This window comes from Oncorhynchus clarkii, chromosome 10 (genome assembly GCF_045791955.1).
Source record: "Oncorhynchus clarkii lewisi isolate Uvic-CL-2024 chromosome 10, UVic_Ocla_1.0, whole genome shotgun sequence".
Taxonomy (NCBI): domain Eukaryota; kingdom Metazoa; phylum Chordata; class Actinopteri; order Salmoniformes; family Salmonidae; genus Oncorhynchus; species Oncorhynchus clarkii.
Genome location: NC_092156.1, coordinates 49,931,403 through 49,957,641, shown reverse-complemented (window position 1 = coordinate 49,957,641; position 26,239 = coordinate 49,931,403). Strand labels below are relative to the sequence as shown.

General features: G+C 41.9%; 2 protein-coding genes across 3 annotated transcripts; one reads left to right on the top strand and one right to left on the bottom strand.

Annotated features, from left to right (window-relative positions):
* The first annotated feature begins 367 nt into the window (after window positions 1–367).
* Window positions 368–10,982, top strand: LOC139419629 (solute carrier family 25 member 15b). Of its 2 annotated transcripts, none has more exons than XM_071169612.1 (8): window positions 368–449; window positions 2,033–2,161; window positions 3,601–3,712; window positions 5,866–6,012; window positions 6,128–6,265; window positions 8,421–8,596; window positions 8,884–9,042; window positions 9,346–10,982. In XM_071169612.1, the coding sequence occupies exons 2-8, from the start codon at window positions 2,107–2,109 to the stop codon at window positions 9,465–9,467; spliced, it is 909 nt and encodes a 302-aa protein (XP_071025713.1). In that variant the 5' UTR covers window positions 368–449; window positions 2,033–2,106; the 3' UTR covers window positions 9,468–10,982. The 2 variants fall into 2 exon arrangements, with proteins under 2 accessions (XP_071025713.1, XP_071025712.1); XM_071169611.1 differs by lacking the exon at window positions 368–449 and adding an exon at window positions 1,079–1,200.
* A 4,048-nt stretch (window positions 10,983–15,030) lies between these two features.
* On the bottom strand, window positions 15,031–17,905 carry LOC139418723 (transmembrane 4 L six family member 21a). Its single transcript, XM_071168377.1, has 6 exons — window positions 17,833–17,905; window positions 17,463–17,715; window positions 16,761–16,826; window positions 16,201–16,334; window positions 15,852–16,038; window positions 15,031–15,540 (listed from the first exon to the last, which is right to left on the bottom strand). The coding sequence occupies exons 2-6, from the start codon at window positions 17,637–17,639 to the stop codon at window positions 15,532–15,534; spliced, it is 573 nt and encodes a 190-aa protein (XP_071024478.1). The 5' UTR covers window positions 17,640–17,715; window positions 17,833–17,905; the 3' UTR covers window positions 15,031–15,531.
* Between the last annotated feature and the right edge of the window lie 8,334 nt (window positions 17,906–26,239).

Below are 26,239 nucleotides of genomic sequence, written 5' to 3'. Positions count from 1 at the left end.
AATGTATCTCACCCGAGAAAGTTTCAGAGCGAGTGAAACAGCACCCCTCTGTAAGTGTAGTCTATCTTATGCTGTCTGGTTAAAAAGAGTATGACATTGTTGCTTTTGAATGCAGGGGAAGTCTGCGAGCATTTGGCCTCCCTTGATTAAAAAAAAAGTCTAAAATAATAGCCAATCAGCGTTGCGCTAAACTGAGTGAGCTCAACTGTGAATGGTCCTGGTGCACCAAAAATAAGTGTCAAGGGAAGCCAATTTGGATTTGGCTTCACTCCTATCACATCACATTGAGAGCATAGAAACAACTTGAATTGTTACAAGGTAGCCTAGAACAAGGTGTTACAAGGTAGCCTAGAACAACAAAAAATAAAAGCGTTCACTGTATGACAGAGTCAGACTGCTTCGTCAACATAAAAAAGAAGAGGATTAAATTGGTGTTTCTCCCCAATAGGGTGAGTCAATATGTTTTTTTCTACTTGCACACACACATACACGGAAATCAGAACCATGGACAGCCACATCATATTTAGCTTACATTGTTTGGACTAAATTGTTTTTGATATCTTTTGTCATTGTATTAGATTGGTGAAATAGTGCTAGAATAGAGGATGCAGCTCCTGTTTTCTTTGTGACTTGCGGTAACTCTCCTGGTTCTAAATAAATAGTTATTTAGTAGTCAGAAAATGTCAGAAACATTAACTTGATTGACCATGCTGTATGTCATGTAACTGTTTTTTACATTCAATATATTTTGTGGACTTTACCTGACAGAGGTTGCTTTTCGGTGGCTGCAATGTCAAACAAGCCCAATGTCCATGCTAAAACGGGTTATAGCCATGAGTCCTCTATGTATATCTATCTAAAAAAAAAAAAAGACACAGCTCCCATAAATAGTTTTTTTCAAAGTTGCCGAAATGCGAAATCCACGTATATCAGTGTATTCATAACAACCATTACGAAACTTCTATTCTATCAAATAAACCTCACGTAGCAAATGATCAATTACATTTTTTGTTGACCAAATTCGACACATTGACCTCCATACAAAAAATGACTCACTCCGTGGCCTTATTTTCGTGGACAGATTTTGGGCGGAGTAAAACTATATCTCGCTTCGCCTCTTCCTCTCTGTCGAAACGCACGTTTGAATGAGATGGCCTTGGATGCTGTGTCTCTAGCAACCTTTTCTACGTAGCATCAAAGGTACGTCCGAATGAGAGAGTAGTGTTCTATATGAAGCTAAATAAATGTAGAGAACTCGAATGAACCCTGCCGTTAGCAGTATAGGTAGCTAGCTAGCTTACATCCACACATCATCGCTGTAATATGTAGCTACTGCTAAAAGCTAGCTACCGTTTGTCCTTACATTCGATGCATTGCCAGCTGTTAATGTTGTAGCTTGCTTAGCCGGACACCCGAGTAATTTTAAGCATTCTTGTTCAGATCGCAAACTAACTTTTGATATACCAACACGATTGCCGCAATGCACTGTACAACATGAGTGAATATATGGCTTATGGTGACAGACTCGGCGCACTCGAGAGCGGTTTTCACAGTTAATACTGTATTAATGTATATACACAATCTATGTGCTGAGCGTGACAGTCGCCTTCTATGGCTCCTTGAACTTTCGCACCAGTTTCTGCTTCGAATGAAGAGTTATCACAGACTAGCAAATTGAGACTTGCATTGGAATTGTGAATGGACAGCTAATTGTGAGTGATTCACTCTATTAGAGTTACATGTGAACAATAGAGGAACTGTGATTTACTGCCTCACTTGTCGTGGGAAAAACAACTACCATGGTGAAATGGAGTGACATTTTTGTCAATGTTTATTAAGGTGCGATCTATACTGTAGTTTTAATAATAATTTGTTCTTAACTGACTAGCCTAGTTATTTATCGTCTTTCTACTGTACCCACTAATCTTATTTCCCTGATTTTTATGGTGAGTGATAACTGGTTTAACATGTAATAGTAGCTTCGTCGTTTTTTTTGTACAGTGAGTATTTACTGTATATGGTTGTTTCACAGATTGGCATTGCAGTAGGCGCTGTACCATAATAAAGGAGGAACCCTTCTACAGGTAGTTCCAGATCTCCATCTCAATGGCCCCACACCCAGTGGTGCAGGCCATCATTGACCTCTCAGCTGGAGCTATAGGTAAAGTAACAGTTGCAAAGCACAGTTTCAGGGGGCCCAAATTATTATTTTGTGCAGTTTCATAGCTAATCTCATGCTATTTTTAAAATGTTGCTATGGGGCTGATAGAAAATGTAGCTGTTTTAGAGCTCTTGCGATTCTTGTAACTAGCTGGAACTCCATAAGACACGATAAAAGGCATTTCATTTATACAATTATTGTCCAACAAGTGTTTAATGGCCTTGATTGTTTAATTCTAATATGAAATTATTCAAACTTAATATCCATTATTGCCTGTTTTCTTGAATGTTAAACACTTGTTTGCAGCACAGCAGTGTCTAGTTCGGGGTGCTGGTTTGGCACAAACAACTAGTATTCAAACATTATTTGATATGAAAAAAAACGAGTTTTCGTAGGAAAACTAGCCTAGTTTAAAAAAGGAAGTAAGAGAACCACACACTAGAAAAGACCGATGACGTGACTTTTGTTCTATTTATTTACATTTTTATTTTGCAGTGCAGCAGTGATAAACGCATGCAAAATAAGAAATAAACTAAAGTCAACATTTGTCGCCTGTCTTTTTAAAAGGGAAAATCTGCAGTTACTATTCATTTTTACTTAAATGTATATTTACCCATTTGATTCTTGAAGAATATAACTTATAAATGCCGCATGAGCATAGTTCAACTGTTGTACCCCATCAGAACCCCAGAAATAAACATGTTTTACTCCACTATTTGTAAACAGATTTTAAATGTAAACACACACTGTATATAGCCTCAACATGATTTAAAAAATATAATTTTGACATCATGGATGGTCAGTCCTTGCATCCATAGCCCTGTTTATGAATTTGATACTGGTTACATACAGCCTCGTCCCTCAGCTTTGTCGGGAAGTATGCTTTGTTATTGTTTCTACTGCGGCTTGCCCCTTTTTAAGTGTTTGGTTTTTGAATACTTATCACAATAATAAGGTTGCAAATCCTTATTACTTACACTTATTGCACACCAGTGGTCTGGATGGCCAAGATGGAGATGAAATATCTCAACATTTGACTATTTGTGTAACTACATCTGAGTAAATGTTCTTGAGAGCTTGACCTAACTATTGTAATGTAATAGCAGTAGCAATGCTAAAAGGTGTCCATTGTTCAGAGTCCTCACCTGATCTAGCAGGACACTGACTGCTGACTATTGCCTTCCCCCAGCCGGGCCCTTTGTTTCCAATGGCTGTGATCACTGTCACTATCACAAAGCCCACTCTACAGATCCTTATCAGTGTAAAATGTGGGGGTAAGCGCTGAATCAGCTCTGAACTTTAGATACACTAAAGAAGTAGGATTCCTTGTAACTTTGCATGATCATAAGGTTCAGGTTTTGTGTCCCAGATCTAATTGTTGTCAACTCCTATCGTCATAAAGTGAAATGGCTCCTTTTAACTGTCCCCACTCCACCCAGGAGGTACAGCGTGTGTGCTGAGCGGTCAGCCCCTGGACACAGCCAAGGTGAAGATGCAGACCTTTCCCTCCTTGTACCGAGGCTTTGTCCACTGCTTCTCCTCCACATACAAGTATGTAGCTTTTTTGTGTGTTTAAATAAATAAAAATTACCCCCTTTTACAGCCTTATTCTAAAATGGATTTTAAAAAATTAAGTCCTCATCAATCTACACGCAATGACAGCAAAAACAGTTAAAAAATAAAATAAAAATCTTAAACAGATACCTTATTTACATAAGTATTCATACCCTATGCTATGAGACTCCAAATTGAGCTCAGCTGTATCCTGTTCCCATTGATCATCCTTGATGATTCTTTAATTTGATTGGAGTCCATCTGTTGTAAATTCAATTGATTGGACGTGATTTGGAAAGGTCTATGTAAGGTCACACAATTGACGGTGCATGTCAGAGCAAAAACCAAGCCATGAGGTTCAAGGAGTTGTCCATAGAGCTCTGAGACAGGATTGTGTCGAGGCACAGATCTGGAATAAGGTACCAAAACGTTTCTGCAGCATTGGAGGTTCCCAAGAACACATTGGTCTCCATCATTCTTAAATGGAAGAAGTTTGGAACCACCAAGACTCTTCCTAGCGCTGGCCACCCGGCCAAACTGAGCAATCGGGGGAGAAGGGCCTTGGTCAGGGAGGTGACCAAGAACCCGATGGTCATTCTGACAGAGCTCCCGAGTTCCTCTGTGGAGATGGGAGAACCTTCCAGACGGACAACCATCTCTGCAGCACTTCACCAATCAGGCCTTTATGGTAGAGTGGCCAGACAATACTCAGTACTTTGTTGAAGCACTTTGGCAGCGATTACAGCCTAGAGTCTTCTTGGGTGTGACGCTAAAAGCTTCGCACATCTGTATTTGGGGAGTTTCTCCCTTCTCTGCAGATCCTCTCAAGCCCTGTCAGGTGGGATGGGAAGCGTCGCTGCACAGCTATTTTAAGGGCTCTCCAAAGATGTTTGATCGTGTTCAAGAGTGGCCCAGACAAGGACATTCAGAGACTTGTCCCCAAGCCACTCCTCTTGGCTGTGTGCTTAGTGTTGATGTCCTGTTGGAAGGTGAGGTCCTGAGCGCTCTGGAGTAGGTTTTCATCAAGGATCGCGCTGTACTTTGCTTCATTAATCTTTCCTTCGATCCTGACTAGTCTCCCAGTCCCTGCCTCTGAAAAGCAGTCTCACAGCATAATGCTGTCACCACCATGCTTCACCATAAGGATGGCGCCAGGTTTCTTCCAGATGTGACTCTTGGCATTCAGGCCAAAGAGTTCAATCTTGGTTTCATCAGACCAGAGAATCTTGTTTCTCATGGACAGTCCTTTAGGTGCCTTTTGGCAAACTCCAATTGGGCTGTTGTGCCTTTTGCTGAGAAGTGGCTTCTGTCTGGCCTCTCTAACATAAAGGCGAGATTGGTGTCCTTCAGTAAGGTTTTCCTATCTCCACAGAGGAACTCTGGAGCTCTGTCAAAATGACCATCGGGTTCTTGGTCACCTCCCTGACCAAGGCCCTTCTCCAGCAGCCAGCTCTAAGAAGTGTCTTGGGTGTTCCAAAGTTCTTCCATTTAAGAATGATGGAGGCCACTGTGTTCTTGGGACCTTCAATGCTGCATACTTTTTTTTGGTACCCTTCCCCAGATCTGTGCCTCGACACAATCCTGTCTCGGAGCTCTACGGACAATTCCTTCGACCTCATGGCTTGGTTTTTGCTCTGACATGCACTGTCAACTGTGGGACCTTATATCGACAGGTGTCCCTTTCTAAATTCTGTCCTATCAATTGAGTTTACCACAGGTGGACTCCAATCAAGCTGTAGAAATATCTCAAGGATGACCAATAGAAACAGGATGCACCTGAACTCAATTTCGAGTCTCATAGCAAAGAGTCTGAATACTTATGTAAATAAGGTAGGTCTGTTATTTTGAATAAGTTTGCAAAAAAGGTATAACCTGTTTTTGCTTTCTTATTATAGAGTATTGTGTGTAGATTGATGGGGGGGGGAAATACCCTTATCTATTTTAGGGTAAGGCTGTAATGTAACAACGTGGAAAAAGTCAAGGGGTCTGAATACTTTCCGAATGCACTGATATAATGTATTTTGACTAATATGGATGACATCAAGTATTTTGTCTGCCTGTGGTTGTTTTTATAGTGTTGTAAACAATATATTGTAAATTGTTCTAATCTGGTGGAGTGGCATTTTAATAAACTACTCTAAACTGTACAGACAGGTGGGTCTCCGAGGGCTCTACCAGGGTACCAGCCCAGCCCTGATGGCTAACATCGCTGAGAATTCTGTCCTCTTCATGAGCTACGGATTCTGCCAGGAGGTGGTTCGCACAATGGCGGGACTGGGAACGGAGGCTCCACTCAGGTAAGGAAAGATACTAGGATGTGTAGGCCTAATTGAATGCTCGCTCTCTTTCAGTAGTAGGCATATCATCTCCTACTGTATGTTCTCTCTTTCTCTATATGTCTCTGTCTTTCAGTGACATGCAAAAAGCATGTGCTGGGTCGGTTGCATCCATCTTCTCCTCTCTGGTCCTGTGCCCCACTGAGCTGGTCAAGTGTCGTCTTCAAGCCATGTACGAGATGGAAGCGTCTGGCAAGATCGCAAAGGGCCAAAAGTGAGTGTTTAAAGGCCCAGTGCAGTCAACATTTGTCCTGTGTTTTGTATCATATTGTATAACAGCTGATGAAACTAACACTGTAAATGTGTTATTTCCTGATTAGTTACTGGTTGAAAATACAATCTACACGGGACCTTCTAATCAGCAGATTTTGCATGAGTGGAGCTTCGACAGGCGGTAAATGAGTTAATGTTAGAGGTCGGCCGATTTTTTTTTATTTTTTAAATTAGGGCCAATTTCAAGTTTTCATAACAATCGGTAATTGTCATTTTTGGATGGCGATTATGGCCGTTTACATTGCATTCCTCGAGGAGACTGCGTGGCAGGCTGACCACCTGTTACGCGAGTGCAGCAAGGAGCCAAGGTAATCTTAACATAATCACTAGTTAACTACACATGGTTGATGATATTACTAGGTTAACTAGCTTGTCCTGTGTTGCATACAAATTAACAGGCACCGCATTGATTATCATTGAATCACAGCCTACTTCGCCAAACGGGGGATGTTTTAACAAAAGTGCATTCACGAAAAAGCACAATCGTTGCACGAATGTACCTAACCATAAACATCAATGCCTTTCTTAAAATCAATACACAGAAGTATTTTTTAAAAACCTGCATATTTAGTAAAAATAAATGTATGTTAGAAGACAATATTAACTAGGGAAATTGTGTCACTTCTCTTGCGTTCATTGCACGCAGAGTCAGGGTATGTGCAACAGTTTGGGCCGCCTTGCTCGTTGCAAACTAATTTGCCAGAATTGTACATAATTATGACAACATTGAAGGTTGTGCAATGTAACAGCAATATTTAGACTTAGGGATGCCAACCGTTCGATAAAATACGTAACGGTTCCGTATTTCACTGAAAGAATAAAGGTCTTTGTTTTCAAAATGACAGTTTCCGGATTGACCATATTAATGACCTACGGCTCGTATTTCTGTGTTTATTATATTACAATTAAGTCTATGATTTGATAGAGCAGTCTGAGCGGTGAAAGGCAGCAGCAGGCTCGTAAGCATTCATTCAAACTTTACTGCGTTTGCCAGCAGCTCTTAGCAACGCTTTAATCACAGCGCTGTTTATGGCTTCAAGCCTATCAACTTTGAGATTAGGCTGGCAATACTAAAGTGCCTATAAGAACATCCAAGAGTCAAAAGTATATGAAATACAAATAGTATAGAGAGAAATGGTCAATGTGTCATAACTACAACCTAAAACTTCTTAACTAGGAATATTGAAGAACTGGGAATATTGAACCACCAGCTTTCATATGTTCTGAGCAAAGAACTTGAATGTTAGCTTTTTTACATGGCACATATTGCACTTTACTTTCTTCTCCAACACTGTGTTTTTGCATTATTTAAACCAAATTGAGCATGTTTCATTATTTATTTGAGACTAAATAGATTTGATAAAATAAGTATTCATTGTTCATTCAGTATTGTTGTAATTGTCATCATTACATATATATATATATACCTCTCTGCCAATGGGCGAGATCGTTTTGCATCGCCTAGTGCTCTAGGAGGGCAGGGTTTGCACATTTTAGACCTTTCCATTGGTCCTAAAGTGAGATCTCCACACACCCGGTGCAGCGAGCAATGCAAAGCAAACTCGCTCAGTAACAGCAAGTTTTCCCCTCCCCGCTCAGACCACTCCAAGGCAGTCCTAGCAAAAATCTTGCTTTACTTTTTTTTTTTTTTTTACCATATTAATGGAAAACTATTACAGTAAGTTACTTAATTGTTACCCAGAAATTAATATAAAAACGTCTGCTTTGGGCCTTTTTTAAAGGATATTTGCATAATTACTTAAATTTTTCACTTAAGTTTTGCTACTTTAAAACTTTTTTTTGTTTTCCTGTTTTGTTTAGAGGGCTTCCAAGGTAGTATAAACTATTCTTACAAAATGACCATGTTTTGATTTTCATATTACCTCCTTATAAAATAGCTGTTCTACCTCTGAACTGGAGGAGTGGTCCGGTATGGCTGAGTTTGTAAAAGTGTAGCACTAATAGTACCAAGGTTGTTGGTTCAATTCCCGCAGAGATCCCATACAAATTTTAAGTATGCACTCATTGTTTTGTAAGTCGCTTTCCATAACATTTTCTCTCTCTCTGCCTCTCTTTCTCACTTTCTCTGCCTGCAGCACGGTGTGGTCAGTGGTGAAGTCAGTGATGAAGCAAAATGGTCCTACAGGGTTTTTCACAGGCCTGACCACAACCATCGCCAGAGAGGTGCCCGGCTACTTCTGCTTCTTCGGGGCCTACGAGCTCTGCCGAACCACCTTTGCTGACAACATGAAGTGCAGCAAGGATGACATAGGTACTGTAGTGTTACTTAACTATTAAGGGATGGCAAGTAGCCTAGATGTTAGAGTCCTGGGCCTTCCGAGGGGATGGGATAAAGGAGAAGGCTTTTAAAGATGAATTGTGTAGCAATATACTTGATTGGGATTCCTTTTGGGATTATGTCGGAATTGGCCAATGTAAAGCTTTTGCGCCAAACTCTCTTTCCAGAACATTCAACCTAATTTGGTTAGCTTGTTAGAAAAAAACACATTATGCTTATGGCTGTGTTCCTGATGACTTGTGGCTATGTGTATGTTACAGGAGTGGCCCCTATTGTGTTCAGTGGGGGTTTCGGGGGTGCATGCCTGTGGCTGGTGGTCTACCCCTTTGACTGTGTCAAGTCTCGCATCCAGGTCATGTCAATGATAGGGCGCCAGGAAGGTTTCTTCAAGACCATGATGACTATCATGAGGACGGAAGGTAGGCACTGTGTGGGATGTTTTATGGTTTTGGGCAACATTTTTAAACAGGAATGTCTTTACAATTCATATCTTCAAACATCATAGATAATTGACCCCCCCCCCCCAAAAAAAATAGTTTGAGATACAGATGTATAATTTGTTCTCGCTGCATGTGATGTGCTTGTGGGCGATCGACCAAGCCAACATTCTGACTTTGTAAAAATCCGCTCTGTGCTTCAAGCAAGATGCATCACTCCTCTTACACGCTTTGTTGAGGACAGTAGGAAATATTATCCTTTCATTTCTTTCCCTTTTTGTTTAGGTGTAAGGGCGCTCTATTCTGGTTTGACTCCCACCATGATCCGCACGTTCCCCGCCAACGGAGCCCTGTTCCTGGGGTACGAGGCCAGCCGTAAGTTCATGATGAAACAGTTTGACAGCTGACCTGGTCCTCCTCCGACAACGATGTCCCCCATCTCTTTTTTTGCCTTGTCATTTGTACTGGTTAACCCTACTACGTTGTGTCGTTAACCTCCTACAACACATCGAACTGGTTGAAATGACCTGATTTCAATGAGTTCTGGTTGTAAGTGGGTTGAGCTTTGCCCGCTGGGTTGGGCTCGGAACCCACACTCCTCAGAGAAGCATTGTGGCTAATATTATGTTTTTAGATACTTGACTTAAATGTGAATAAACAATGAGTGTACAAAATATTAGGAACCTAATATTGAGTTGCATCCCCTTTTGCCCTTAACAGCCTCAATTCGTTAGGGAATGGACTCTACAAGGTGTTAAAAGCGTTCCACAGGGATGCTGGCCCATGTTGACTCCAATGCTTCCCAAAGATGTGTCAATTGGCTGGATGTTCTTTGGGTGGTGGACCATTCTTGATACACACAGGAAACTGTTGACATGAAAAACCCAGCAGCATTGCAGTTCCTGACACACTTCAACCGGTGCGCCTGGCACCTACTATAGTACCATTCCCCGTTCAAAGGCACTTAAATCTTCTCTGAATGGCATACATACACAATCCATGTCTCTTGTCTCAAGGCTTAAAAATCCTTCTTTAACCTGTCTCCTCCCCTTTGTCTACACTGATTGAAGTAGATTTAACAGGTGACATCGATAAGGGATCATAGACTGACTGGGTGAATCCAGTTGAAAACGATGTCATGGACCTAATTCTTTGTGCACTCGGTGTAAGGTTGATATACAGGATGCACTCCCAGACCTGATTTGAAACGGGGATCAAGGTCTGGAAGTGTATTTAGTGTTTTAATTTTTTACAGTATTAATAAAAGACATGTTATTTTATAAAGCCCTTTTTAAATTAGCATTTGTCTGTGGCACGTCAGAGCAGAATCTCAGAATAGTCATAATCTATTTCTTAATCTGCGAGAGGGGTATACTACAAAGCAGAATAAAGGAGTTCGACAGTTAACTTGGTTATATATTCATAATTTAAAAATATATATATATTTTAAAGAAATAAGATTGAAGTGTGCATGGTCTAATTGACTCCACAAACAAAAACACATACAGTGGGGAGAACAAGTATTTGATACACTGCCGATTTTGCAGGTTTTCCTACTTACAAAGCATGTAGAGGTCTGTAACTTGTATCATAGCTATTCTTCAAATGTGAGAGACGGAATCTAAAACAAAAATCCAGGAAATCACATTGTATGATTTTTAAATAAATAATTTGCATTTTATTGCATGACATAAGTATTTGATCACCTACCAACCAGTAAGAATTCCGGCTCTCACAGACCTGTTAGTTTTTCTTTAAGAAGCCCTCCTGTTCTCCACTCATTATCTGTATTATCTGCACCTGTTTGAACTCATTACCTGTATAAAAGACACCTGTCCACACACTCAATCAAACAGACTCCAACCTCTCCACAATGGCCAAGGCCAGACAGCTGTGTAAGGACATCAGGGATAAAATTGTAGACCTGCACAAGTCTGGGATGGGCTACAGGACAATAGGCAAGCAGATTGGTGAGAAGGCATCAACTGTTGGCGCAATTACTAGAAAGTGGAAGAAGTTCAAGATGACGGTCAATCACCCTCGGTCTGGGGCTCCATGCAAGATCTCACCTCGTGGGGCATCAATGATCATGAGGAAGGTAAGGGATCAGCCCAGAACTACATGGCAGGACCTGGCAATGACCTGAAGAGAGCTGGGACCACAGTCTCAAAGAAAATCATTAGTAACACTCTACGCCGTCATGGATTAAAATCCTGCAGTGCACACAAGGTCCCCCTGCTCAAGCCAGCGCATGTCCAGGCCCGTCTGAAGTTTGCCAATGACCATCTGGATGATCCAGAGGAGGAATGGGAGAAGGTCATGTGGTCTGATGAGACAAAAAATAGAGCTTTTTGGTCTAAACTCCACTCGCCGTGTTTGGAGGAAGAAGAAGGATGAGTACAACCCAAAGAACACCATCCCAACAGTGAAGCATGGAGGTGGAAATATCATTCTTTGGGGATGCTTTTCTGCAAAGGGGACAGGACGACTGCACCGTATTGAGGGGAGGATGGATGGGGCCATGTATCGCGAGATCTTGGCCAACAACCTCCTTCCCTCAGTAAGAGCTTTGAAGATGGGTCGTGGCTGGGTCTTCCAGCATGACAATGACCCGAAACACACAGCCAGGGCAACTAAGGAGTGGCTCCGTAAGAAGCATCTCAAGGTCCTGGAGTGGCCTAGCCAGTCTCCAGACCTGAACCCAATAGAAAATCTTTGGAGGGAGCTGAAATTCCGTATTGCCCAGCGACAGCCCCGAAACCTGAAGGATCTGGAGAAGGTCTGTATGGAGGAGTGGGCCAAAATCCCTGCTGCAGTGTGTGTAAACCTGGTCAAGAACTACAGGAAACGTATGATCTCTGTAATTGCAAACAAAGGTTTCTGTACCATTAAGTTCTGCTTTTCTGATGTATCAAATACTTATGTCATGCAATACAATGCAAATTAATTACTTAAATCATACAATGTGATTTTCTGGATTTTTGTTTTAGATTCCGTCTCTCACAGTTGAAGTGTACCTATGATAAAAATGACAGACCTCTACACGCTTTGTAAGTAGGAAACACTGACGATTTTGCAGGTTATCAAATACTTGTTCTCCCCACTGTATCTTAAGTTTAGCTTTCTTAAAGAACCAGAAAATGATCCGTTATTTCTCTGTTTATCAAAGTTAGCTGGCTAATGCATTGATCCTGCTTTGTAGTATACCCCTGAGTTGTTACTGCTCTTTTGTGGTCTTGTCTGTCTACTGCAGAAGGGCAATGCATCTACACAGCCAACCATTATTTTCCTCCTATTCTCAACACTCCACCGGAGTGGACCTGACCCGAGGGGTATACTACAAAGCGGGCTCAATGAATTAGCCAGCTAACTTTGATAAACAACCAGAAATAACTATTGATGTTCTGATTCATTAAGAAATATGTGTTTTTTGGTTGTTGAGTCAATTAGACCATGCCATTTCAAGTTATTTCAGAATATTTAGGCAGGGTAACTCATTGATCCTTTGTTGTATACCCCTCTGGCTTACTTGTCATAGTGCTGGTACACGATTGAGAAAGACACTGTAATAGTACTGTATTTTCCAGCCATTTCAAGAAAACAGCACTCGTTTTTCAAATTCATTTCAATACTGCAGCCGGATTGCCTTTTTGCCAAGTTCCCTGAAATGTAACTCCATTATTCAAATGTTCAGTGTTTTTCTGTCCTTTTTTTAGTCATTAATATTGGTAACGCTTAATATTCAGTTGCTCTTATACCTGTGTAATAATGCTGAAATGTATTAATAGTAACAACATTGTGCTAACATGTTATACGTCAGTAACTGCGTTCTAATTGATTTGAGCAGTTTTGTAATTACATAGGGGAGGAATTGGGGGTGAAGTGTTACTTTGTTATTGTTGTTCGTCTATTAACCACTATTCTTCACCTTGTTTGTCATGTACTGTAATGTTATATTGTGATGTGCCAAACCATGAAATTCTCAGTTTCAAGCAACACTGACTAAGCATCATATCCAAACTGCCAATTGCAATGATCTGCCGGAGGTATCATTCCATTGTCAAATATTCCTTAAACAAGCCTTTAAACTTTAGACATTTTAAATATGCAATATTTATTTCAAATAAAGATGCATATTATTTTATTCATGTTCAGGAAATTATCAGGAACGAGTAGCCTATTATACTATCCTACTGTAAAGAGTACAATAATACTGTATAGAGTAAAGAATACTAACTGTATATGTTGGGGGAAAATAGTTTTTGTATTGTAATTACATGACTTGCATTAAAAGTGTCACTGCAGGACAAAGATGTGGGACATCTCATGTGCTGCGTTCAGTACTTCACACCCCTTGACCTTTTCCACATTTTGTTGTTACAGCCTAAATTAGAAATGTAGATTTTTGATGTCACTGGCCTATACTCAAATGTCATAGTGGAATTATGTTTTTCAAAATGTTGACAAATTAATGAAAAGCTGAAATGTCTTGAGTCAATAAGTATTCAACCCCTTTTATGTCAAGCCTAAATAAGTTCAGGAGTACACATGTTCTTAACACGTAAGTTGTATGGTGTGTTTTTAAAATGATTTTTGAGTACCTCATCTGTACCCCAAGTACCCCAAAGTTATTAATTGCATGGTGTAGCAATACATCCAGTCACTATAAAGATACAGGCATCCTTCCTAGTTGCCAGAGAGGAAGGAAACTGGTCAGGGATTTCACCATAAGGCTAATGCTTTAGGGTGTTTGCTACCTCGATCTGCGCAAACGAATCTCAGACCTGCGTGAGTAGTGGGTCCAAAATCCGAGACCAGAGTACCATGTATTCTGACGTGGCAGTGTGAGTCGCGTGGACTTTTTTGCCTGTGGTAAACAAGCTAGCTCGCTGATGTCATGTAAACTGTTATTCTTAGGTTTTGTGGAATCAAATATATTCTGTGGAATTATAACAAAAGCTCCAGGTAACCAAACCAGGGTACCGAATTTCAGATGTGATAATGCCCTAACAGTTAGAGTTTAATGGCTGTAATAGGAAAATACTAACCTAATTGACAGAGTGAAAAGAAGGAAGCCTAAAAAATATTCCAAAACTTGCATCCTGTTTGCAAAAAATATGACAAAGAAATTAACTTTATGTCCTGAATGTTCGGGGCAAATACAGCACAACACACCACGGAGTACCACTCTTCATACTCTATATTGTTTTCAGCAATAGTAGCAGTACTTATTCAATTTATGAGAAGGTGTTATAGCAGGTCGCACGCATGGGTCCACATATCGACATGCCCGAAGTTCCTCCACTGAAGGTTCTTCCACTGAAGACCACCTAGCATAGCGGCTTGCCGCTCAAGAAACGCTAGTGGACTGATGAGCGATTGCCGACTTTCGGCATGCCAATGATCTGCCACCGGAGGCCCGACCGCGGCAAGCCACTGACGACGTGCCACCCAAAAAATACTGGCGGATCGACAGGTCATTGTTAGCTGGGGATCAACAACCAACTTAACAGATCTAGAATAATTTTGAAATAATAATGTAATTAATAATTGTACAATTCAGGTGTGCAAAGCTCTTAGAGACTTTCCCAGATGTAATTGCTGCAAAAGGTAATTTTATCATGTTTTTAACTCAGTGGGTTAAATACTTATCTAATCAACATATATTAGTGTTTTATTTTTCATTCATGTTTTACAAATGTTAGAATTTGTATTCCACTTGGACTAAAAATGGTAATTAAATACATTTTAATCCCACTTTGTAACACAACATTTGGACAAAGATGTGTGAATACTTTCTGAAGGCACCGTATAATGCATTAATTCATGCCTCTTGTAATGGAGAATAGACCATCATTAACCATTACTTAGTAATGGACTCAATTAGTAGAAATCATACATTTGTCTCTCTTATTTTCAACAAAGTGTCCTATGTATAAATACAATGGAGAAGAGAGCACAAATAGAATGTAAGAATAAAAAAGATTTCATTTTATTTCAGAAAATGTGTACAATGCATGTATATAATGAACACAGAGAATTGATATTGTATATTATATGCTGCACCACTGAATAGCAATTGCATGTCACTGAAGAGTTTACTGGGAAAATTCTGAAATGATACCAATCCATGTATCGGACAAGGCGTTATTTTTTGTTAAAAACACATTTAAACACATTATACATTTGCATCTAACTATACTGACAAATGGTAATTTGGTATACGGTTGATAATGCGGCTGTCTTACCTGCCTTAGTTGAATTCACTAACTGTAAGTCACTCTAAAGAAGAGGGTCTGCTAAATGGCTAAAATGCTAATTTAGAAGGGATATCACATTGCAAATATTAAAATAAGGGAGAATGTTGTGCATCACATTGCAAACATATTGAAGCCAATGTCTCTCTTGGTCCACTTAGAGGCGCCAGTCAACCCATCATGGATGGAGAGTAGAGTAAGAGTCTTCCTTCCATTAAATAACCTGCTTGGGACAAGATTAACAATTTAATAATGTAACTTTCCCCACAGGGAGACAAATTTAATAAGGAAACTTTCCCCACAGTGAAGGACTATTCAGCTCTCTAGAAGACAATCCTATAAGAGTTAATTGGTCTCCTTTTCCTATAGCGTATAACTAACTTTTCAGCAGTGTAGGCTTTAGCTGATACATGTTAAGGATTTACATCACATCAATAACATTACATTTAAAAATGTACTTAATTGAAGAAAATGTTTCTATTAAATCCAATGATAACTGTCTCACAGGTGTAAGGGACCCCTCCCCTTCCATACCCCTTTGTTGGTGCAGGTTCCACAGAGGCATCCAAAGAGCCCGTTGATCATTTGGGTGCAACAGAGGACCAGCTGCAGAGAGCTTGTCACCAGCAGGATGGCAAACAGCCCAATGTTAAACTCCACCACGTTTTTAGGCGCTGTGCACAATCCCCACAGATCACGGTTGTTCAGGTAACTGTTTTCTCTGATGGGGAAAGCCGGAGAGGGTTGTAATTAATTCTAAGCGTGGTGGTGGTGGTGGGGGTGGTGGTGGGGGTGGGTGGGTGGGGGTGTGTGTGTGTGCGTGCGTGCATGTGCGCTTGTGTAAGTTAATGAGTGTGTGTTTGTGATCTATGAAGACACTAACCTGTCTTTGAAGGGAGTTGTCCAGAGCAGCAGCACTCTACAGTAGGGCCCATTAATCAGGCCAAGCATTGCCACTATGAAACTGTAGAGGGCGCCAGCAACCCCGACCGCAGCAAAGGCAATGGAGAGGAACATCTGTAGAAACAAGATTAGTTAAGTTTTAATATATTGGTCTTTCAGCATTATTACAGGTTCTTAAATAAAGTTATAATTAAAAAACACAGAATTACAATAACAAATAATACATGTTAATTTCAAAGTGCTTAAAATTATCTTATTTAGTATTCCTGTTTTCTTTGCATCCTATCACGTATGATTCCTTCCTTCCTTTCTTTCTTTCTCTCTTGCTCTGTCTCTCTATCTACCTTACTCTCTCTGTATCTGTCTATCTCTCTGTCTATCTGTATCTCTGCATCTGTAGCTCTGATCCTTTTGTAATCTTTCGAAAGTAATCTTTCAATTCCCTGCTCTTCTTTTTAGAGTTTTCTGGTCTTTTAGAGTTCAACAGTTATCATTCTTATAGACTTCTCCAGTGTTTTCTTGTCTGTAAAGAGGACTTACCCCGCAGCGGTTGGCACAGCATCCCTGCTGTCCAGTAACATGGATGTACAATGCTGGGACCAACACCTGGAAAGGGAATGGGCAAGGAAATCAGTACCATGCATGTAACCTCAAGGACTTTTATCCTGGTTAAGTAAAGACTACATTTTTAAAAATCAACATTTGACAATAACAACTATTTGCATTTGAACAAGGCAATACAAGTGGTTGAATGTGAGAGAATGGTTGAATGTTTTTATTTTTGTGTGTGAATTATTTTGTTGCTCTTGTTCTTGAATGAATGAGGCAGTAGTAGGAAGGTCCAGCAAATGTGCACTTTGATAAGGGCTGTGGTAAGCTTCTTGGCAAATAAAGCAGCATGATTCACCAGATTACTTACATATCACACTGTAGTTTGTCCCTAACCATGTAAAAATCTAAAAACTAGTAGAAAACACTCAAACATGTAAACCATATTTGAATCACTGGCCCCCTTGGATAACTTAACTGTGTCAACTCATGGGTGACTCCCCATTATACATATACTTGTGAATCATGTGGAACCTAACAAGGGTTTCATCAATACACAAAACAAAGTCCATATGACATTTCTCTGACATTCTCATATGAATGGTTATGGGGGATTTCCCAATGGCTTGCACTTTAAAAAATATTGCATAATTAAATTAAACACCATTCATTATTTAAGAAGAAAGAACTTACCATTAGTCCCCCTCCAACCAGTCCTCCCATGTACTTCACCTCTTCTGTGATGTATCCGTCTTTGGCGTAACTGGTCTCCCAACCCGGGAAGAACAGTATGATGTTACAGATGATTGAGATGACTGCCAGTGGGTATAGCGTCACCCCAATACACCGGGAGCATTTACCTGTACACATCCTATCTGCCACGTACGGTTTGACTTGTCTAAGAACTGTGCAGCCAATAGGTTTGAGACCCTTGGACGATGAGAGCCTTGAACATTCCAAAAGAAAAACAGGGTTATTTCAGTTAGGTATAAAGTTGTAAAACAAACTCTTAGAATTCCACAAAGGGTATTTTCTGATGAAAACAATCGTCTTGTCCACTCACCTTTTTTTCTCTCTACCTGGTGATGTACGGGGGAATGGAATACATACTAGGTGGGAGGAGTGGTTTTGTGTGGGTGTAATAGTGTACTGTGAGTCATAGTAAAGCAAAGGCTATAATTGGACACCTATTCTTCACCCAACATGGCTGGGGGACTTTGAATGGCGTCATTTATGTCAAATCGATTATGGTGTTATGATTAACACTAGAGGTTGGCATGGTTTTCTTTGGTGATAAACACCAAACCATAGTCAGAATAGGGTACCTGAGAAATAACCTACGAAGCCTCCAGACTACAGTTATTTGTGTGTTTAGTATGCCCCCATTGTCACAATATTCTCTAATGAATAAGAGAGGGTAATTGTTTTTGTGTTGTTCTGCTTCTTTCAAATCTTCCAAGCTACACGGAATGTGTTCCGCCAGTGTGTGTTTGTATTGTCTATCTGAGTTTCTGTAAAAAAAAACACTCCTTGTGAACTTTGGACCGGTAGTGCATGATGCTGTAGATGGGAGGGATACAACAAGTCTTTGACATCAGCAGTAAAACATTAACAAGTGACTGGTTAAACATTAATACGAGACTGCACACTAGCCACGGTGAGCTAGGATAAAGGAATGTCATTCACCACTTACAAACATTAGCCGTTTTGAATTGAGTAACTGTAACTTCCCAATTGAGATGTTAATTGGAAACATTTGTGTGCACCGCTAACCAAAGATTTCTCAGTTACATACTCAGTAATATGATTTAGTCTGTCATTATAGGATGATGAGCAATGAGCATCCTTTTGATTACAAAAAAAAAGGATCTGACAAAAACCAGGAGGCCGACATGTAAGCTTGAATAAAAAATAAGTGATACTAGCAAAAGCAGTGTGTAGGTTTCTCTTTTCTTCGAAGATTACCATGAGTTAAAACCTGTGAGTAGTAATTAAGGGAGCTCTTTGGTGTTAGCGCAGGTGACAATTCTAGGGAGAGAAAGTTTTTGTAATGTTACCCGCAATGTTCCCCAGATGTTTGAGTGTCCAGTTTTCTGTTAGTTAGGGGAACCATCTAAGTATGTTAGCAAAAACCTCCTGAGAACCTATTTAGAATGTTTTGGCATTAGAGTTAGGAGAACATTCCCTAAATGTCAAACAGAACTTACCCAGAACGTGGTTGCCATGTTCTCAGAATATCCAATATTAATGTTCTAGACACGTTTCATTGGAACATTGCAAAAACATTCATGTGTCCAGTTTTCTGAGGGTTAGGACAATATTCCATCAATGTCGTACCAAATATTTACAGAACATGGTTGCCATGTTCTCAGAATATAAGATATTAATGTTCTAGACATGTTTCATGGGAATGTTGTAAGAACAATTCCTGTCTCCAATTACCTTTAAAGTAGCTGTCCAGTGGTTTCAGATTTCTATGATATATGACCTATAATTACTTTGAAAATGAGTGAGATAGTTTTCCTTCCGACATTTTAAAATGAAGTATGTTAAAATGCAACTGTTCTGTGTTGGAATGGTGTGGGTGTACCCCAACAACAGATGGTGTGGGCATATACCGGTCATTACAAATATTCAAGCAAGTAGAGCTCTGATTGGCCAGCTCATCCTGCTCTAGACCGCTGATTGGCCATGACATCATATTCTATGAGGAAATACAGTGCCTTGCGAAAGTATTCGGCCCCCTTGAACTTTGCAACCTTTTGCCACATTTCAGGCTTCAAACATAAAGATATAAAACTGTATTTTTTTGTGAAGAATCAACAACAAGTGGGACACAATCATGAAGTGGAACGACATTTATTGGATATTTCAAACTTTTTTAACAAATCAAAAACTGAAAAATTGGGCGTGCAAAATTATTCAGCCCCCTTAAGTTAATACTTTGTAGCGCCACCTTTTGCTGCGATTACAGCTGTAAGTCGCTTGGGGTATGTCTCTATCAGTTTTGCACATCGAGAGACTGAAATGTTTTCCCATTCCTCCTTGCAAAACAGCTCGAGCTCAGTGAGGTTGGATGGAGAGCATTTGTGAACAGCAGTTTTCAGTTCTTTCCACAGATTCTCGATTGGATTCAGGTCTGGACTTTGACTTGGCCATTCTAACACCTGGATATGTTTATTTTTGAACCATTCCATTGTAGATTTTGCTTTATGTTTTGGATCATTGTCTTGTTGGAAGACAAATCTCCGTCCCAGTCTCAGGTCTTTTGCAGACTCCATCAGGTTTTCTTCCAGAATGGTCCTGTATTTGGCTCCATCCATCTTCCCAACAATTTTAACCATCTTCCCTGTCCCTGCTGAAGAAAAGCAGGCCAAATCCATGATGCTGCCACCACCATGTTTGACAGTGGGGATGGTGTGTTCAGGGTGATGAGCTGTGTTGCTTTTACGCCAAACATAACGTTTTGCATTGTTGCCAAAAAGTTCAATTTTGGTTTCATCTGACCAGAGCACCTTCTTCCACATGTTTGGTGTGTCTCCCAGGTGGCTTGTGGCAAACTTTAAACAACACTTTTTATGGATATCTTTAAGAAATGGCTTTCTTCTTGCCACTCTTCCATAAAGGCCAGATTTGTGCAATATACGACTGATTGTTGTCCTATGGAGCTGTAGATCTTTGCAGTTCATCCAGAGTGATCATGGGCCTCTTGGCTGCATCTCTGATCAGTCTTCTCCTTGTATGAGCTGAAAGTTTAGAGGGACAGCCAGGTCTTGGTAGATTTGCAGTGGTCTGATACTCCTGCCATTTCAATATTATCGCTTGCACAGTGCTCCTTGGGATGTTTAAAGCTTGGGAAATATTTTTGTATCCAAATCCGGCTTTAAACTTCTTCACAACAGTATCTCGGACCTGCCTGGTGTGTTCCTTGTTCTTCATGATGCTCTCTGCGCTTTTAACGGAGTCTTATGTTTGTCTGTTACGTTCCCTGAGTTTTCCCCGCATTCCCAGCAGAAGGCGCTCGTCGATTCAGGCGCAGCTGGGAATTTTATTGATAGTCAAAAGTTTAGGGATCCCCATCGTTCCCGTGGATGTGACCTTCCCCGTTAAAGCCTTAGATATTCGACCATTAGGGTCAGGGTTGATTAGGGAGGTCACCACGCCTTTGGGCATGGTGATGCAGGGGGGTCATACGGAGATAATTAGTCTCTTCCTCATTGACTCTCCTACATTTCCCATGCTGCTGGGCCTACCCTGGTTAGCTTGTCATAACCCCACCGTTTCTTGGCCACAGAGGGCTCTCACGGGATGGTCGCGAGAGTACTCAGGTAGGTGTTTAGGGGTTTCCGTTGGTGCTACTATGGTGGAAAGTCCAGACCAGGTCACCACCGTGCGCATTCCCCATGAATATGCCGATTTGGCTCTTGCCTTCTCCAAAAAGAAGGCGACTCAATTACCACCTCATCGACGGGGTGATTGTGCGATAGATCTCCTGGTAGACGCTGCACTTCCCAGGAGTCACATGCATCCCCTCTCACAGGCGGAGACGGAGGCTATGGAAACATATGTCTCCGAATCTGCATCGGGGGTACATTCGGTCCTCCACTTCACCCTCCTCCTCAAGGTTCTTTTTTGCGAAGAAGAAGGAGGGAGGTCTGCGCCAGTGTATAGACTATCGGGTCTGGATCAGATCACTGTGAGGTATAGTTACCCGCTACCGCTCATAACCACAGCGATAGAGTCAATGCACGGGACGTGCTTCTTCACCAAACTAGATCTTAGGAACGCTTACAACCTGGTGCATATCCGAGAGGGAGACAAGTGGAAGACGGCTTTCAGTACTACCTCTGGGCACTATGAGTACCTCGTCATGGGTTGATAAATGCGCCATTAGTCTTCCAAGCCTTTGTAGACAAAATTTTCAGGGACCTGCACGGGCAGGGTGTAGTGGTGTATATTAATGACATTTTGATATACTCCACTACACGCACTGAGCATGTGTCCTTGGTGCACAGAGTGCTTGGTCGCCTGTTGGAGCATGACCTGTACGTCAAGGCTGAGAAATGCCTGTTCTTCCAACAGTCCGTCTCCTTCCTAGGGTATCGCATATCCACTTCAGGGGTGGAGATGGAGAGTGAGCGCATTGCGTGCGTAATTGGCAGACTCCCACCACGGTAAAGGAGGTGCAGCGGTTCTTAGGGTTTACCAACTACTACCGGAGGTTTATCCGGGGTTTTGGTCAGGTGGCGGCTCCCATTACCTCACTGCTGAAGGGTGTCCCGGTGCACTTGCAGTGGTCAGCTGAGGCGGACAGGGCTTTTAGTCACCCGAGGGCTCTCTTTACCTCGGCTCCCGTGCTGGCCCATCCGGATCCCTCTTTGACGTTCATAGTGGAGGTGGACCGTCCAAGGCTGGGATAGGAGCGGTGCTCTCTCAGCGCTCAGGTACGTCACCGAAGCTCCGCCCCTGTGCCTTCTTCTCGAAGAAGCTCAGCCCGGCGGAGTGAAACTATGATGTGGGGGACCGGAAGCTGTTGGCTGTCGTCAAAGCCTTGAAGGCGTGGAGACATTGGCTTGAGGGGGCTAAACACCCTTTTCTCTTCTGGACTGACCACCGCAATCTGGAGTACATCCGGGCGGCGAGGAGACTGAACCCTCGCCAGGCAAGGTGGGCCATGTTTTTCACTCGTTTTGTGATTACCCTCTCTTACAGACCAGGCTCTCAGAACGTTAAGGCAGACGCATTGTCCCGGCTGTATGACACGAGGGAGAGGCCCATGGATCCCACTCCCATACTCCCCGCCTCTTGCCTGGTGGCGCTGGTAGTGTGGGAGCTGGACGCGGACATTCAGCAGGCATTACGTGCAGAGCCCGCTCCCCTCCAGTGTCCAGCTGGGCATCTGTACGTTCCGTCTGCTGTCCGCGACCGGCTGATCTATTGAGCCCACACATCACCCTCCTCTGGTCATCCTGGGATCGGTCGGACGGTGCGCTCTCTTAGTGGGAAGTACTGGTGGCCCACTTTGACTAAGGATGTGAGGGTTTATGTTTCCTCCTGCTCGGTGTGCGCTCAGTGTAAGGCTCCTAGGCACCTGCCCAGAGGTAAGTTACAACCCTTACCCATTTCACATCGGCCGTGGTCACACCTGTCGGTAGATTTCCTGACTTCCTCCTTCAAAGGGTAACACCACGATCCTGGTCGTTGTGGATCGTTTTTCTAAGTCCTGTCATCTCCTCCCTTTGCCCGGTCTCCCTACGGCCCTACAGACTGAGGAGGCCCTGTTTACACACGTATTCCGGCACTATGGGGTGCCTGAGGATATAGCTGCCCATGTCCACCTTCAGCGCCCGTGCTGCTCCAAAAAGTTGGCGCAGACTGTCACCGCAGTGAGGCCCCGGAGGACCGGGTTTGGCTCTCGTCCCGAAACCTACCCCTCCGCCTCGCAAGCCTTTCCGACCTGCACATTTCTCAGTAGTTGGTATTCAGACGAACCTTATTCAGTCGCATAACGTGCTCTGCAGGTGTAGCTACTGTACCATGCACGCTATATATTTAATTCAACCACTGAAAACCCTCCCACTTGCTGGCCAACAAATGTTTTCGAGGAGTTTTTATTCAATAGGGTTTTAAGTACATTTACACTATATGTATATAGAAAAGTCTGTGGACCCACCTTCAAATTAGTGGATTTGGCTATTTCAGCCACACCCGTTGCTGACAGGTGCATTAGATCGAGCACACAGGCATGCAATCTCCAAAGAAAAACATTGGCAGTAGAATGGCCTTACTGAAGTCAATTCGTCAATTCGTCAAATTTCTTCCCTGCTAGAGCTGCCCCGGTCAACCGAAAGTGCTGCTATTGTGAAGTGGAAACATCTAGGAGCAACAACGGCTCAGCAGGGAAGTGGAAGACCACACAAGCTCACAGAACGGGACCACCGAGTGTTGAAGCGCGTTACGCGTAAAAATCATCTGTCCTCGGATGAAACACTCACTACCGAGTTCCAAACTGCCTCTGGAAACAATGCCAGCACAAGAACTGTTCGTCAGGAGCTCTATGAAATGGGTTTCTATGGCCGAGCAGCCTCACAAGCCTAAGATCACCATGCGCAATGCCAAGTGTCGGCTGGAGTGGTATAAAGCTAGCCGCCATTGGACTCCGGAGCAGTGGAAACACGTTCTCTAGAGTGATGAATCACGCTTCGCCATCTGGCATTCCGACGGACTAATCTGGTTTTGGGGGATACCAGGAGAACGCTACCTGCCCGAATGCATAGTGCCAACTGTTAAGGATTGGTGGAGGAAGAATAATGGTCTGGGGCTGTTTTTCATGGTTCAGCTAGGTCCCTTAGTTTCAGCGTGACAATGCCCATGTGCACAAAGCGAGGTCCATACAGAAATGGTTTGTTGAGATCAGTGTTGAAGAACTTCTCTGGCCTGCACAGAGCCCTGACCTCAAACCCATCGAACACCTTGGGGATGAATTAGAACATCGACCGCGAGCCAGGCCTGATCGCCCCAACATCAGTGCCCGACCTCACGAATGCTCTTGTGGCTGAATGGAAGCAAGTCCCCGCAGCAATGTTCCAACATCTAGTGGACAGCCTTCTCAGAAGAGTGGAGGCTGTTATAGCAGCCTCCAGTCTCATATCAGTGCCCATGATTTTGGAATGAGATGTTCGACAAGCAGGTATCCACATACTTTTGGTCATGTCGTGTATCTTAAGCCATCCCTTTAAATACGGTGTACCTTTTAGTTTGAGTTTTGTTGACAGACTCACTAGAATATAATGAGAGAACGGGTTCAGAATATTATGGACAAATGAAAGAAGAAATCTAAACATATGCATATACGTCTTCATTTCAGCACCAATTGGTAGATTGAAAAATACTCTGATCTTGTAGAGTATTTAGTGATATGAAAGTATCATACATGTATAAAATCAGATTTGGAAAGCCTTTACAAACAAAATATATTGATGAATCAAAAATACAGTGGTTTGACTTATCCTGGAACTTGCCATATTCAGGTCTTCAACCATGGTAATGTTGGAAGATTAGTGTACTTATAATTTATAAAAGGGAGAATAGTGTAATTCAGCCACTATACCCTCGTCTATTGCCTGCACTTGCCTGCACTAACCATCTGGTTCAAACTGTTACGGCTACGTTTTCCGCTCTATAACAATGTAATTTATGTATTATTATCAACTGTTACTAATGATCCTCACCAACAACCACATGGCCGTGATGAGATTTAAAGAGGAAGCAAATGAGGTTAAACAAAACAATGTAATTCAATTGAATGATAATGTAGGCGTTACCAACTGAAGGGACCTAACAGTAAATTGGAGCATTGGCCTGTATCCAAAAGGTTGCTAGTTTGAATCTCAGAGTCAACTATGCCCTTGAGCAAGGCACTTAATCCTAATTGCTCCAGGGTCGCTGTCAATTATGGCTTATCCCTGGCCGTTACCCCACTCTCTGAGGGTGTTTTAGGGGAGGGGGATATGCAAAAACATATTTCCATTTCACACCACACACTTGTACAGGTTAAACACTTGTACATATGTGAAATGGGACAAATATAAACATCCCCTATTTGATGTGTTGTTATCAGGCCTACTGATGGTCAATACTGATAGTGGCTAATATTTAACACAATAGAAAAAGGAAACAGAGAAATTCGGGGTAGACTATGATTAAGACATTCGAGAGTGCCCATCACTGGAAGCAGTGGCAACCAGTCATTCAGAGCAAGTGGGGCAAATTAATACTAATTTGTTTGCTAACAATATAACAAAAACATTTCATTGAGTTAATAAAGCTACATACAAACATGGTCTCTTTTTTGCTTTCTTGAGTAAGGCAGCTCCAAAATGCAGGTGTTTCAGCCTAGCTCAGTGCTTTCTGTGGTGGTGGTGGGGCAAGCCAGCAGAAAATACAGAGCGTTGCGCCTGATTGGCTCAGTTTTCTGTCACTCATGGGACAGTACATCACCCACAAGCCTAAGGTTAGAGCTCGAAAATGTTTGCCCCTTGGGTTCTGCCATAGAGTTATATTAGAAGTCCAAGCATGCTCAAGGTCATCGGCCACAGAATGACATCAAATCACAGCTTTGATTGGACTTTCAAAGTCTTAGCTAGCAGTCATTATCATAAATCAAGTCGACAATCTACTGGCAAATCCTTTCTAATCCATGTCATATGAAGATAAATAATGAAGCGAAATTATAGATAAAATGTATCGGTGCTCATCAGCCATTGGACATAAACATTACACAACAAGTTGGAAATCGCAAATTTAACAATGAGTCATTTGGAAGGAATCAGTGGCTAACTGCAAGCAGTGCAAAGCAATCAGTAACAGTAGCCTCCTATTCAATGCAGCTGTGTGTTTTTTCCCACCATAAATGCAGAGAATGCCAGACTTTGATGACAAAGTTTGATGACAAAACCGTCATGCCAACT